This window comes from Anarhichas minor, unplaced genomic scaffold (assembly GCF_050575085.1).
Source record: "Anarhichas minor isolate MPS153535 unplaced genomic scaffold, ASM5057508v1 ptg000003l, whole genome shotgun sequence".
Lineage (NCBI taxonomy): Eukaryota > Metazoa > Chordata > Actinopteri > Perciformes > Anarhichadidae > Anarhichas > Anarhichas minor.
Genome location: NW_027466449.1, coordinates 9,683,960 through 9,700,149, shown reverse-complemented (window position 1 = coordinate 9,700,149; position 16,190 = coordinate 9,683,960). Strand labels below are relative to the sequence as shown.

The window sequence follows — 16,190 nt, the reverse complement described above, 5'->3', positions numbered from 1 at the left end:
CATTTGTTTATATTATTGATTAATCTGTTGATTATCTCTGTCTATGTGCACATTACTTGTACAACAGTTTGAAACCAATAATTGTTATCATAAACTTTTAAAGCTAAATTTGAGGATTGGAATCAGTTGTCTTTTATGATTACTTTCATATTCATCACTTTAGAAGTGCATCTGATACCAGAAATCTCAGAATAAGATTGCCACCTAGATACAAACAGAGTGATCCTACAGCATCACACTGAGGTGATTCTGATTGCACACACCTGTTATCCTCTAACGTCCACTGGTTCTCCTCTCAGTGATTGACAGCCGACTCTCTCTGCGTCCTGTGGAGAGTGATTTATAGCCCGGAGGCCAGGCTTTACTGTGGATAATGGAGCGCAAAAGGTCAAGAAAAATTGATTCCCATCCTCTTTTTCAAATTTGAAAAGTTAGCTTTTGGGAGATGAGAAGTTCCCGTGGACATACTGTAAATTGCAACATTCAAGGGATAGTTTCGATTTTTTGAAGTGGCATTTTATGAGGTACTTATTCATAGTCAAGTGTACGGCGGTCAGCATACAAGCATGGGAGCAAATCAATGTACAGCTGTGAACGGGGGCCGCAGCAAACGCTATTTTAGACACTTAAAAAAATCAGTTTCAGTGTACGCTATATTTAGAATATTCTTATAGCTTTCACAATAACACTAACAAACTAACCAATCACGAAAGTGGTAGACCAGCAAACTCCTGTGTTCTGCTAGTTAAAATTACAGCTTCTGGCAATGGAGACTTTGGCGAGAACATAGATAACAGCTTCAGCTCCCTGTGAGAAAGGGCTGTCTGACTGTAAGGTAAAGTGGGGGAAATATTCTAAATAGAGCGTACACTTAAACTGATACCGATTTATTTAAGTGGCTAAAATACGTTTTGCTGCTGCCCCGTCCACAGCAGTACATCGCTTTGCTCCCGTGCTTGTACTCCTGTTTGTTTTTCCAAACTGGGGGCGTGCCGACCGCCTGATCTACTGTAGCAATACACCGACTATGGATAAGTACGTCACACAACCCCACTTCAAAAAAACCTAAACTACAGTATCTCTCTAAAAGATATAATAAAAAAGAACACACTGCATTACACAGTTTACACGTTTGAGTCTGGATAAAGCTAATATCATTAGACAAGGATTTGTCTACTGATGCTGCTAAAACGAACAGATGACGACTGTGTAGGAGGTTTGTGTGTGTGTGTGTGTGTGTGTATGTGTGTGTGCGTGTGATGCAGGGGTAGCTACAGTATCTAAAATGCAGCATGTGCGGATGGTAATACTTCATAAATCTGCATGTGTGTTTGAGTGTTTGTATGTCTGTATTGTACGTCAACATGTATAAAGGATGAAGCGCTTAAATCTGCCCTTAAATCTGTGTGTGTGTGTGTGTGTGTGTAGAATAGCAATGACGATGATGATTATATTCAGGGCTGAATGGGTTTAGCTTGTGTGTGTGTGTGTGTGCGCGCGCGTATACAGTATATTATGTGTGTGTTTAATATTGAGGATTGGGGAAAGGAGGGATCAACGGACGGAGGAGGAGGAGAGAGAGGGGTGGATGGGGCTGAATAGAGAGGGAAAAGAGGAGGAGAACAGATGCTTAAGTTCAGGATGGTAAGGGCTATGATGGATGGATGAATGGAGGGAAAGATGTTGATGTTCAGCGGGCCACAGTCATTTCTAGCTTAAACATCTGGGTGGTTTGGATCGGAGGGTTAGAGCCCCATCAGTCCTCTCTTCTCTGTAACATCTGTCTCATCTCGTCCACCTCAAGGGCAAGCTTCCACTCCTAACCTCCACCCCGTCTCCTCTCACTCTCTCTGTTCGGCCTCTTGGTCTTTAGGCTCACTGCTTTTTCTCCATCATCATTCTCTGTGTACATCTCCGGCAGTATCTCATCACGTCTGCGACTGATTCGGTGTGTATATGTTGTGCGATGGATTGCCATGCTAAGTGACAGTGATCACCAGTGAAGGCACATTCGTTGACTTTGGACTGCTGTCTTCACATCTAACATTAAATACTGCTTTTTCACTTAAAAAGGTATGTGTAACTTTGCATTATAATGTCTAAAAACAACCAGACCCAGAAGAATACATCATTTTTATCAAGATATCGGCCCGTTTAATTTGGCCACTTGTCAAACGTGTTCCTGTTCTTTTGAACACTTCTATGAGGCAGTAATGTTTTCAACAATATGAACACTAAGAATCATTTTCATCCCATTAGAAAGCACCATAAGTTCCAAGTTAATTGCGTCCTAATGGAAGCCCAATGCGTCTTTATCTGCAGTTGAGTGTATACACAGAACAAGTTGTGTAGATGTGTGCTTGTTAGAATCCTCGAAGGTCCGGATTTCCTCTCATGTTAAGCTATTTTTAAGTTATTAACGGAAACATTGATCCCTCTCTGTTCCTCATGCTATCAGCTCTAAGTTGGTTAGGTCCAACTGCAGCTGTCCTGCTGCTGGAGAGTGAGGTAGTCCCTCAGGTGCGTATCTGTCTCTTTATGTTACTGCACTGACTCACAAAGGCACTGCTCATGTGTGTGCATGTCTGAGCGTGTGCGTGGTGCTTTATGTTCCTGCGGAGGGGCCCAGCTGATAACCACAGGTACAAATTTCAGATTGGGACATATTTTATTGAGCCAACCTTTGGCCATCCTCAACCTTGTAAACCATAAAACAATAAGAAAACGCACACCGATACTGTCAAGGCCTTAAAAACACCCCCAACCACACCAACACACACATACACACCTTGAACCTTACAGCGTTTGGTGAACTGGGTGGGGGTGGTTGGCAGGACAAGGGAGGAGAGTGGAGGATATTGGGTGTGTGACATTCTGACACTGTGAAAGCTAAAAACAAGGAACGAGGAGAGGGCCAGTGTTCAGGTTTAGGGAGTCAAAGTGATAGGAAGTGGTTGAGGACATTTCAACTGCTGCTGTAAATTGGCATCAGGTCAAAATACAGTAAAATTGATACAGTTACATTGTAGCCAATTGGCTGATGATATGATGACCAAAAATTGTGGTCCACTTTTTTCTGTGTACTTGCACTACACCAGTGAGCATCTGATGTGCAGTAAAAGGCAGCGTCTGTGTTGATTTGAGAGCTTTTTGAGTTCAGTCAGACACTTGTGTAAAAGGCTGTAGAGGTTTCAGTCTCTCACAGCTCCAGATCTCATTACAGCCAGGCGGGAGGCTACTGCACTCCGCTCCAAGTCGACCGGCTAATTGCACTTACCAGTGGAACACACACACACACACACACACACACACACACACACACACACACACACGCACTCGCACACAGGAGAACGTGAAAGATACACGATACTGCACATCATGGTGCGTGGACAAACAAACACACAAGAGAACCAACACACATGCACGCTGCACAAACATACCAGGACATAAGAGCAGAGGTGTGTGCACGTAAACACACACACACACACGATACAGACAATATAAATATGTCAACAGGTTGTGCTCAATCCCAGCTGGTGCTCACCCCTGTAAGCAAAAATAATTGTTAGGCCAGTTATCAGCCTCACTCCCTCTGTGCGTGTGTGTGTGTGTGTGTGTGTGTGTGTGTGTGTGTGTGTGTAGCCGTTGAGGAGCAGTATAGTGGGTTTGTAATATTAATTGCATAGCTTCTTATTTGAGTTTCAGTCTTGGAGGGGGGTTGTAAATAATTAAACAGCTACTGTACCCCGCTCAGTAGAGAGGACCCCTCGCCAACACACACACACACGCACAGTTGCATAATGTGATGAGAGACTTAAGAGCATATATAAACATACAATGGGCATTCATATGCAGCTGGATGAGATGTAGCCTTGTGTAAAAACAAATGCAAAGAAATGCAAATAATAAGGAATGTGCATAATATCAAACACAGAAATAACAACATCCAGAAGCATTTGGTCCAAACAAGCCCCGAGGAAGAGCGCTGGGGTCAAAGCAAATATTACATCGAGGCCGAGCCGTGGAATTACAACTTCCAGGTCCATCATGTGATGCTATTGGAGCAAAAAATACTTTTTCTCATTGATTTACATTGGGAAAGAGACGTCTGTAACTCAGCAGATCATTTTCTTTTTAGGTAAATCAGCTCCCAAGTGCGAACACATGAATAGCCCGTGTTCAAATCATTCGGTCCTACAAGCTTTAACATGCACTTATAGCTAAATCCAGAGTTATTTTCCTACCTTCGAGGCTGGACCGAGGGCGGGGAGGCAGGGTTAAAAAAAAAATGCTAGCATGTTCAATCCATGGATGTGGAAGGGGTAATTTCATCAAAATGTTATGCTTGGAAGTCAAACGTTTTTTGATTTATGTGCCACTGATCAGCTTTGTTACGAAGAGAAATATCACATGTTAATGCTTCTGTGCATTTTTAATGGTATTTCCATTAAGTTGGCCACTGGCTGACACCACAATGCCCTCAAACCTTGTGTGTGTGTTTGCTTGAGAAACGATGCATCAGGAATTTACATGGGAAATATTCATTATACATACTGCTGTAAATTCACTGGCATGCAGATGCTTTAATCCAAAGAGTCTTGCAAGAGTGTCTCTTTCTGTTCAATGTGTCTCGAAAAAACTCACAAAGACCCTAAAAAATGGATTTAGTCGTGAGTCAATCATACATTGTGCCAAACTCAACACTTTTGCACAATATGCATGTAAGAACAATCAGATTTCACTGACAGTTTCATGAAAGGTGTAAAATACGAGAGTGTGAGTTTTTTTAATTGACTCTCAACTGCTCTCTACATGTCGAAGCCCAAGCCGGTGGCTTGTAACTAACGGTGCTAACAGTACAAACTATGGCAAACGTGCTGACAGAGGTAATAGTGTTTAACTGAAGGGGAACTGGAGGTTGGGTGCTACACTTCCGAGACGTTGTCGGTCAGGGCGGTGTTTTCAGCTGTCCAAAAACTGTTGCCGAGTGGAAAATCCAGGCTAAAACTGTTTTGTGTGAACTCTGGATTAATCAGGTGAGGTCACAGATCCAGATAGCTGCCAACTCAGAGACTGAATATTTTTACTCTTCAATGTACACTGAAGTGACATAACTACAGCATCTGTTTACGTTTCCTTTTCATTTTGTCATTTTCTTAATACTGAAACACAAAAAATAATTGTACCCCTTCAGGCCTGTAAAAAGCTATTCCTATGAAACTATCTGAGAAGAGAACATCACTCTGAGAATCCAAAAAACATGCTGTTTAACAGGCGACAAGAGGTTGTGATTAAAAAGGTTTTGGATCCATTGAACCGGAGGATTAGTATTTTTCTGAACAAATAAACTGACTTTTACTTAAATAACACCACCCAGTTACTATTGACCTACAGTGAGAGGATGATATAAATCAACGCTGCCTCTTTTCTTCTCTTTCTAATTCAGCCTGACCTCTATTCCTCCATCCATCCTGCAGTTCAGACCCTCTCCCTCCTTGATGCCCCTCTTCATCCCATCCTTTCCCCAATCCCCACACACACACACAAACACACACTGCTTTGGGTAGCAGAGGTGAGCGGGGGTTGGGGGAGGATGAGGAAGGGAGGAGGAGGATCAAAGTCATCCTGTCGTTTGTTTCCCATTGCTCTACTTTCCTCTATGCGCCGCTTCAACACATTAGACCATGTGGGCCACTGGCCTACAGCACCAACATACATGTGTGTGTTTACTGTGTATACATGCTGTATAGACACACAGAGTACACATGCATGTGTGTATATGTAGCTGAGAAAGATTTCTAGATGTACAGCTTTCTAGTATGTATGTATGTATGTGTGTGTGTGTGTGTGTGTGTGTGTGTGTGTGTGTGTGTGTGTGTGTGTGTGTGTGTGTGTGTGTGTGGCAGTGGCTCTGTCCCTGAGGGGAGGGTGTTGCATGCTGGGAGGTAAACTCTGCTCTCTCTCTCTGTCTGTCTGTCTGTCTGTCTCTCTCAGCCCTTATTGACTTCAGCCTGGCTTTATTCGCGGCTGTTTGACTGACTGTTCACCTGACGGCATCTCTGCATCGAGCGACAGCAGTGGCAACTGGTGACTTTCAATTAAAAGTGTCCGTGATTGCTGTTATAAATGATGTGGCGCAGTAAATAAACACAGATGGGTATTTGAAAAATAAAAATAATAAAATTAGAGGCTTTTAAGAGGACACTGCTGCTGTCACTACGAGCAACCACAACACATTCGGCTGAGAGTCACCAGTTAAACATGGTGAGCAGGCTCTACGAAACATCCATATCGGCTGCGTATTATCTGCACTGGGATGAAAATGAAATTATTTGTAAAATAATGCTGGTTAAAAGATGTGTATAGAAAATCGAAGGCCCCAAAACTGAGCCTTGAGGAACACCTCACAATGAGCCCGCCTTCTTAATAAAGTGCCTGCTTGACTTTCTTGAGATGGATTCCTGATCATGTTATTCCTGATGAAAGATATGGGGATCAAACATAAAGTGACAGTGTTCCTTTCTTGTGCCGAGTGCATTCATCCTTACAGTGTGGACACCTACGATCCCGGTTTAGGTTTTATTAGGGATTAGATGTGTGCATGTCTCAGTATTCCAGATAATACCTCCAAAGAGAGACATGTGTTGAAAGCTAGCTTGATACATGATGGATGGAGGGAAGGGAATATAGGAGACGAGAGGCAAGCAAAGATGTCAGGAAGAGTCCACTAATATGTTTGACCCACGGTCTCTTTCTCCTTTCATCTCCCCCGTCACTCCTCCATTAGAAAGAAGGAAGTTTTACTGGAACATCTGTAATATCAGTAGTTGCAGACAATGTCGAGCTCAGTATGTCAGCTGATCAATATATTGGCCCATCTATCACCCACCGTTCTGTTCTCGTTTCCATGCACTTCTCTCCTCTCCTCTGTCTCCTTCCTAGACAACATCATCCTTCCGCCCTCTCGTCCTCCCTCTCGTTCTTTTTTCATTTCCCTTCGCCTCTCCACTCGGTTTTCCCTCTCTCTCTTCAGTTTATCCCCTGTGGAGAGGACCTGTAATGTCAGTTCCATCATCTGACAAGCCCTCTCCATCGCGCCCCATTGTCTTCAGAAGGAGAGGCTCCAGGAAAGGAGGTCCGAGACGGAGTGATGTGGAGAAGCGTGGAGTGCACACTCACACACACTTTCTCACACGTAGACCTCTCAGAAAGCTGAAGAACATAAGTGTCGTGAAATGAGTCTATTGAAAGTGCAAGCAGATCTAGAGGCCCGGCTCACCGGCAGGCCAGTATGAGCTTTGTCCAAGGTTGGATCTTATAGCATTTGTGAAATAAATTCAGGGTGACAGCTCGAGTCAAGGTTAGTCTTGCTGCAGCGCACTGGTTTCCAACTAGCACATCATTTTGTAGCTGTCGGATGAAAACCACATATCTTCCAGAGGAGAGGCTTTTAGTAACAAAGAGGGGATGGATCCTTTTCCCAGTAATGCTAAACAACCAGGGCGTCACAAAACTGACCCATCAATCACAATGCAAAAAAAAAAAAACAGGAATCAGAATCGTTTGTAATTCAAAGGTTAAGCTGAATCATTTCTGCCTAGTTCAGGAGCAGATTTATAATTTGGTTTACTCTGACAGAATTCCCTTGAACATCCATTAATCTTCTGCTCACCAGACTGTGAGGCCACGAGCTTCTTTCATGCAACTTTCAACTAAAATTGTTTCCTGGCCGCAAGTCACAAGTTTTCAAACTGCCAGTCACACGTTAGGAGCTTTTGGCTTGAACAATCACTCCTAAGTGGAGGGGAGCAGAGAAGAAGAAAAGTGAGGTGGTGGTCAGGAGCTCATAAATGTGATTGACTACAATCGCTGCTTCTGAGCTGGACATAGGCATGTGTGTGTGTGTGTGTGTGTGTGTGTGTGTGTGTGTGTGTGTGTGTGTGTGTGTGTGTGTGTGTACCATCCGCTCTGTTGAAATTAGCTGCCTATTCAAGTTAAATGCTTTGACAGCTTGCTGGTTGGAAAAACACCCACCTGATATTAACCGTGGGAGTCCTGTCCACCACAAGCTCTTTGGCTGTGTGTTCAAAGCCGAAGCAGCTCCTCGTTGACAGAGGAAAGAGCTGCTGCTGGGGCTGCAAGTTCCCCACAGCGTAAGGGTTTAGTGGGCTTTCAGCAGTTAGTTTTAGAACTAACTGAATACTTGTTTCTTGTTAAATGAATGCAGAACACAGAAGGGCAATGAGGCACGGCTTTCCTCAGGGTGTGAGCTACTTTCAAGGATGTGTTTTCATTTTTTTTTTTTAAATAGCCTTGTTTTAATTCTCACAAATCCACACACACATTTCAAGACCCCTAGAAACACAACACGTTTCCCCCTTTCCTGATAGATCCATCTATCTGGCCAGGCAACCCAAGTGTTGGGTTGGTAATACATTACTAACACTCCTTTACATTAGAGAATAAGTGGAGGCTTTGCTGCCTGCCTTTTTCCTTGGATTGGAGTCTAATTGATCAGGGAAGGCACTCTCAGCTCCTCTGAGTGTTGGCATTTGGACACCTACAACCCTCTTCTGGCTTCCATATGAGGTGTAGGGAACAGAGTGACAAGGCCTTATACACTCTGCCACCTACTGTAGCCTCACACACACACTGAGCTCACTCCCTCAACTTTCCCATGATGCAATCCCCTCAAACTATCTCATGCCACTTAATTTCATTCAATCTGTATCAGTATTATCTCCCCCCCCCCCCCAACGTCATCACCCCCTTTCCTCCCGTTCCTTCTAAACCTCATTAATATGGTTTTTGCATCCGTCATTAAATTTAGCTTCTCTGGAAAGACCAAATTCACCTGATAACCTAACCCTAACCTATTAGTAGTAATCAGCATATTCATTGATATTGAATATAATCGTTAGTTGCAGCTAGGGATGCTGATTTGGACTTTTATTTTCTGACAAATAGATGACCCTCTTTAACGGAGCATTAACCGTTAACTGATGAGATTAGTGCTTTTTATGCTGTGGTTAGTGCCTAATAAGCCGCCCAGCTGCAACGATACATGAAAACACGTGATTCAACAAGCCAATCAGATGTGCTCCCCTTCCTATGTCACTGACAGGCTCATTATATTATATTTTTTTTTTTCTTGTTTATTGTAAATTTGTGTATGTACATCGAGAGCGAAGTGGAAACCGGAGTCAAATTCCATGTATGCATGGCCAATAAATCTGATTCTGATTCTGATTAGAATATAATACTCACAGCTTGAGATGCATCATATTGTTTTCGCAAGCCAATCAGAAGAGGCTGATCTTTTTCTGGAGGGGGACTTAAAGAAACTGAAATGGAGCGTTTCAGACAGAGAGTGAATACAGGTATATTCAGACAGAAAGTATGAGGGAAAAATACTTGTTTTTTAACATTGAAGCTGATCATTTTTGAAAATCTTTTACTACACTCCTGCCGTAATGTCTTTGGTCACAACAAACAAAATTACATGCACACTCAGCACTGGCTAACGTGCATTGCAGTACCATTCAAATATGCATGGGCAAAGTCTCACGTACACACAAATATACACACAGCCCACTTGTTAAAGTAGAAGGTAATTGCTGTATTCTTGCAGCATTATGAACCAATAAGGGTGTCTTCAAAGTGAGCACTCCTCACCATAGGATGCCTTTCAGTGCAGAGAGAGCTGAGTAGTGTGACAGGCAGCAAGAAGCAGAAAGAGGAAAGTAAAAGAGAGGTAATAATAATATTAATGTGTATGTGTGTGTGTGTGTGTGTGTGTGTGTGTGTGTGTGTGTGAGAGTGTGAGTGAGAGAGAGAGACGAAAACAGAGTGGCAGAGAGAAGAAGAGTGGCAGTTCAGTATGAGGCAACAAAAAGAAAGAAGGAAAGAAAGACGTCTCCACCCCGACCTTCCAAAACTACCTCCAACCAGAGATCTTCCATAACAAGAATATTTCAGTCTCTCTTCTGGCTTATTATTGTTGTTTCCTCAAGACTCAAACTTTCTGGTTTCCAGTGCAAAAGGGCTGACAAAACATGTGATAAACTGAATGTGCATACGAATAAGACACATATAATCTACTGCTTGTAATGTATGTTTGTGAAATACAGTGATAATCCAGGAATAGCCTATCAAGTGTGGGCTTGAAACACCGACAGACTAACAATGACGGACTAACAATGACGGAGAGAGAGACAAACTGACAGAAAAGAGAATAAAAGAGAAATGGAAAGCAAAGGAGCAGACAGTTAAAAGATTGTTGTATCCTCATACGATAGTTTGTATGATATCTCACAAAAAGGTATTTCTCATTAGATATGTTCCGATACCATTTTCCACACACACACACACACACACACACACACACACACACACACACACACACACACACACACACACACACACACACACACCATTTTGTAGATATGGCTTGGAAGTCTTATCTCCAAAACAGAACAAAGTTGTTCTAGACTCCGGAAGAACAATGAGCAGCAAAATGAAATCAGCAGATCCTTGCGGAGTTAAAGAGCAACTAAATCCCAGATTTTTGGCTTAAGTGCTTCTACCCAGGAAATGCCTCTCGTATCAACATGTGCAGGGCTGGGAGGGGGGCTGAAGACACGCCCAGTCGATTCTATCTTCGGCTCATTTCCCTGAACCAGTGTAGCACTACAATCTCAGTACAGCACAAGCCTTTTCTCTCTTTGAGACTTGAAAATAAGCACATACATTCACTACATTCGAAAAGCTGGTGAATCAGTGTTAATGCTTCACCCACACACTCTTCTTGTCACAGCTTGGGAAAGCATCACTAAGTTGTTCAATTTTACTAATTTAGCCGCCGGCTAGTTAGCTATCGAACAAGCTAATTCCGCCATGCATCTCATGAACTGCAGTTGGGGGTTCGTTGGTGACGAAACTAACCCCATATACGTCACCCGGCCCCGGATCAGTTTCAACCAGTAGAGGGCAGTCACTATAGATATTATAACACAATATGCACTAAAACGTTAAGATTTGGACCGGAATCCAACAACAACACGACCTTACCGTCGTCCTCCTTGCTGTGTGTGTTCTGGGGACTATGGCGCATCCTCTCTCCTCGGCTGGGCGGGCTCAGGTCAGACGCTGCTCCCAAATCAGCTGCTAGCCACGTGGGCTCGCTCATCTCTGCCTCCTCCTCGCTGCTCAGTGAACCGTCATCCTGACCAGAAGTGGGGGAACAGGAACATTAGACACACATGTTCCCATACTAACCTAGTAATAGTGTAGTATTAGACTGAAGCTGCACAATTAATCAAAATGTTATCGACATAGCAACATGGCCGACTGCAAATTTCAAACCATAGTGGCCCAATATTTGTTAAAGGCAAAATGTGTTTTAAATAAATGAGATGTCTTGTCCTCCACATCTTATTCTACAGAAATCTTTGTTTGGTACAAAATCCCACCACAGTCATTTTAATGTGTTTTTCAATGAAAATGACAATAATGTAAGAACTATCATTCCCTCTAACACCGCAAATAATACAATACAAATGCAATATTATTCAAAATCATCACATTTAGTGATCATTTTGTGATCATCATCATAGGGGTGAAGTATTTTCAAAATACTTCACCCTTATATTAGACAAGCCACATGTGTATAGATTGAGACGTAAAAATAAAATGAGTCCAACAGCATTTCATATTTCAAGCATTGAGCTATTGATCGACAGAGAGATGCTCTCTGTGAAACAGTGAAAGGATCTTTAATCACCAGAATAACACTATGTGGCTCATTAAGTGGCTAAATGAGACTACTAAACATCATCATATCGAAATAGTGTGTGTTTATCCTCCTGGTAGTGACGCGAAGTCATGTGACCTAACAACATTTTCATTTACGCATCAAACAGCAACCTAAAAAGTGGTAAAAAAAAACTGTAAGTATCATAAACGTTTGTTTGCCACAGGGCTCATTTTCTGTGATAATCCAAAAGTCCCATTGATGTTTTGTGTGTAGATGATGACAGAGGAATTCTTTCCTCACTAGGGGTCTATAAAATATACAACAATATCAAACACTAAGAAGAAATCCACATGAGTGGAAGATACCCAAAGAAGAATTCATAGAAAAGGAGGGAAAGCCTAACTTACCAATACTCTCTTTTCTAATAGAAGGTATCTTCTGTAAAGCCACCTAAACTCAGATTATCATGAATGAAGCTGTTTCGAGCCATATTTAATCTCTCTTTTCTCTGCTTTGTCAGAGTCAGCATCCATGGGAGCAGGCATGACAGCTGCTGCGGTTTAACCCAAACATCAGAGGAAACAAGAAACACGAGGCAGAGAAACGGCAGGCAGGCAAATCAAACATTACATGCTGCTCAGTGTGCAGCACCTGCAGGCCGTGCCGGTAGCAGGAACATCACACGGAGTGTTTTTTTCCCCCCACAAAACTCCGTCTTCCTCCCCCCTCACACACTTTTTCATCTGTTCAAAAAATACAACACTACCTTTTTTTTTGCCAGTCACAAGCTACCAAAAGCTGAGCATGAAAGCGGTCATGAAATAGATTTAACCACTGTTTGATCAGCTGGTGACTGACGGAAGGAGAGCAAAGTGAAAAAGCGGTAGACCTTACACATCTCTAAGTGGTGTTTAGACTGTACATGAAGTTAATTTTAGAGGTGATATAAGACAATGGAAAGACCAGGCGACAATGTGGAAGTGCCTTAAACCGGCCTCTTTCTAATGGCCATCCCATTTCAATGAGAAAATGACTCTACTTCTCACTTGATTTATTCCTTAAGGAAACATTAGAAACATGCGTTTATGGTCTCAACTGCTAGTTTCAAGTCTTCTTCAATACAGCATGACATTAATTTCGTAAATTTTGGTCCCATTTAGAGTAAAATAGCTTGACAGGTCACTATCACAGGGATGGGAGTTGTCCATGATTTCGTCTTTACCCTTTAACCCTTTCACAGTCAGTTTTCAATTCATGAAAAATAACTGGAGTTCCTGTAAAGGTCTGAAATCTGACACAACAATAATACTGTGACCTCCAGAAGCTAACAGCTAGGGCAAACATACGTACAGCTGTTCCATTAGTTGTTTGTGGCGAATAAACATGGAGGGATAAAAACACTCCAGTGGTAAAATTTGTCAAATTAAAGCTTCATGTTCAGAACAAGAACAAGAATATTGGATGATTCGGAAGAAGCCTGGATTACATTTAGTTTTTAAATGTCTTTTTTAATATTTTAATCTCTGCCCTCTCATTTGTGCATGCCAACTATGGTATTATCATGGATAGAGAAAGATCATAATTACAGCAAATAAACTATGGTTAAGGCTGACTTGATCTTTTATTATTTATTTCCGTGTCATGCACACTAAGTAGACGTAAAATATGAGACACAGGATTGCCTAATACTGACATAACTCCTGGAATACTTGACCATCAGAACAAACCATGAACACATACAATATATTAGTCAGTAACACGTCGTCAAACTGTCTTCACAAAAATTCAGGAGTTTTCAGTCTTCTTAGAAGACAAAAAAGACTGGATGTCCCCTAACTTTTTAAAATTGAACTTAGACAAGACACAAGTTCTTATCATTGTCCCTGAACACACCTCAAAACAAATACAGACTCCATAACCCTTTCACTCCCAACATGAATCAACAACAACAAAAAATCTGCATGTTATCTTGGACTGTGGCTTGAACCTGAAGTAGCAGTATATGAAAGCACAGACACAGACACACACACACACACACACACACACACACACACACACACACACACACACACACACACACACACACACACACACACACACACACACACACACACACACACACACACACACACACACACACACACACACACCTCTATAGCTGCTATCAGCATCGAAGGAGACCTGCACTCTCAGTAATGAGGTCCTGAGTGCTACAACCGCCTTTTATTACACACACATGTATGCACACAAACAATGAAAAGATTAATGAATGAGCAAAGACCTCTCTGACACTGGAGCTAAGATGCAGTAAAATGCTCTTTTTTTGTTGTTGCTCTAAAAACTCTCAAATAAAATGACAGTTTTACAGACAGGTGGACTGACGGCCTTATTTTAAATACATGCGATGCATAATTCATGTGACAGTGAGATAAATGTTGCAACTAATGAGTGGCTGAGAAACAGAGGTAATGTTAAAGCTAAATAAGAATGTTCCACTTGTCTTTCAGATATAGTCCACATTTATATATACGTATTTACATAGTCTATATACATTTTTACCCATATACTATATAATACCTAATACATTACACAAAGGTTTTGGGTGGTCATTTACATACAAGACAGAGGTGTGTGCTTAACTCTAACTTTCTACTTATGCAAGGTTTTTCCTGTATAGAGACCGACAAGGTGGCCACCTGCGTCAAATTTCGTCCCGCCTCCAACGCGTGACAAAATACTATTTTCTACCAAGCTGGCGCTGTGTGGTAATCAGCACAGTGCACCGGGATAGCCGCTGCCAAAACTGCCAAAGAGGAAGAAAAGAGCAGTCTGTTTTTGACTGAACCCCAACAAAGCAGGAGCCAGCCACTTAAAATCAAAAGTCTGTCGCTGACACTGACCGAGTGAGGGACGAAGCTACACCGTCGGTCTTTGAGTTTTTAAAGCGAAAATGCGCCACAGTGTTTCCGATGGTAGCGTCTTTGCCACGACAACAAAAGAATAAATAAAAAAATCACGAAAGAAAACAAAATATTCTGCAATCAATCATATGAAACATGGAATGCAGATGAGGTCATTGTTGGTCTCCTATCCCAATGTTTGGCATTTGTGAACATGTGTGCCTGATTGTCGTATTGTACTGCAACTACAACACCAGTGGGCATCTGTTTACAAAGGTGAAAAGTAGAGAAATAAAGTAGTTAAAGCCTGTTTAATCCCCCCACACACACACTTAAAACAAATACAATATTTCAAACACACCTATATAAAACAGGATAGTAGTTATATTACAAAACAATTCATCTGAGAACATAGCTGCCACAGTACTGAAAAATGCAAACAATTTAAGTAAGGAAGTGAAATGATAAAAATAAATGAGCAACAGCAGCATCTCTACTCATGTAGCAGTGGGGGTCATGGGAGCAGAGTTTGGTAGGAAGGTGTGCAAGGGACCTCTGGGAGGTCATTAGGTTCATGTAGAGGTTTGGGCTGCGTTAGATAATCTTTTCTCCTTAATACGGCCAGCTTTAAAATAAGAAGCTTTTTTACAATTAAGGTTAGGCATGCAGAGTAGCAACAGTGAGTTGCATTATTTTAACACATAAATTGTTAGCTTTTAAAAATTGCCGATGTGTAAAGACGACATTTCCTAATATTTTTCATTTTTTCTCCTGATCAAGACAAAAGTATTCAGATGATTTTGCAGCCGCCGTATTTTAGTTGTTTAGATGTTTGGTGACACTTTTGTTCAAGTGCAGTTTTTGTCATTTGAACCAGAGTAAAGACACACATCTTATATATTTTCTTTTTATAACATGGAACAGACTCACGATTGAGAGAGTCACAGAAAATAAACATTTCTGCATCTGAATTGATGATAAACTCTCATTCAAAGCTCATATAGATAATCTTGTGTGCCGACTCAGGCAAAAGGTTGGCTGTACAGAAATAAAACCATCTTCCCCACGTTTTGTAGAAGAGGGCTGTTGAGGCAGTTTTCGTGTCAGTCTCGGACAACAATGCCGGGATTTATAGGCACGCATCCTTTCCAGCTCTTACATTTCTGGACTCAGTCTATCACTCTGCCTTGAGATTTACTACCAGTGATGTCTATGGTACTCATCATTATATTATATATCAAAGGGTAGAAGACGAGAGACGTGGAACTCACTCGTATCTTTTTGTTAATAAAAACTACGATATTACCTTTCAGACTTGCTTCATCCTCAGATGGGTTTTACCAGACACGCTCCACTGACTGGCTCTTACTTCAAAATTCTACAAGCTAAGTCTGACAAAAAAGCTTCTCATTTTTAGTGCAACAAAATACAGCACCTAACCCAGCTACGACCTCAGGCGGCTCATTCCTTTCCTTTGTTTTTTGTAATTGCCTTGACGTCATTGTAAATCAGTGCCGCCCCTAAAAGATCTCTCG

General features: G+C 41.8%; 1 protein-coding gene across 3 annotated transcripts in view; it reads right to left on the bottom strand.

Moving 5' to 3' along the window:
* LOC142955482 (nucleolar protein 4-like) overlaps positions 1-16,190 on the bottom strand; it is a 131,608-nt gene that overhangs the window by 45,097 nt on the left and 70,321 nt on the right. For all 3 annotated transcript variants that reach the window (XM_076097022.1, XM_076097015.1, XM_076097030.1), the window contains one exon: positions 11,071-11,224. In XM_076097022.1, the coding sequence (XP_075953137.1) occupies positions 11,071-11,224 (154 nt within the window). The remainder of the gene's footprint in view (positions 1-11,070; positions 11,225-16,190) is intronic.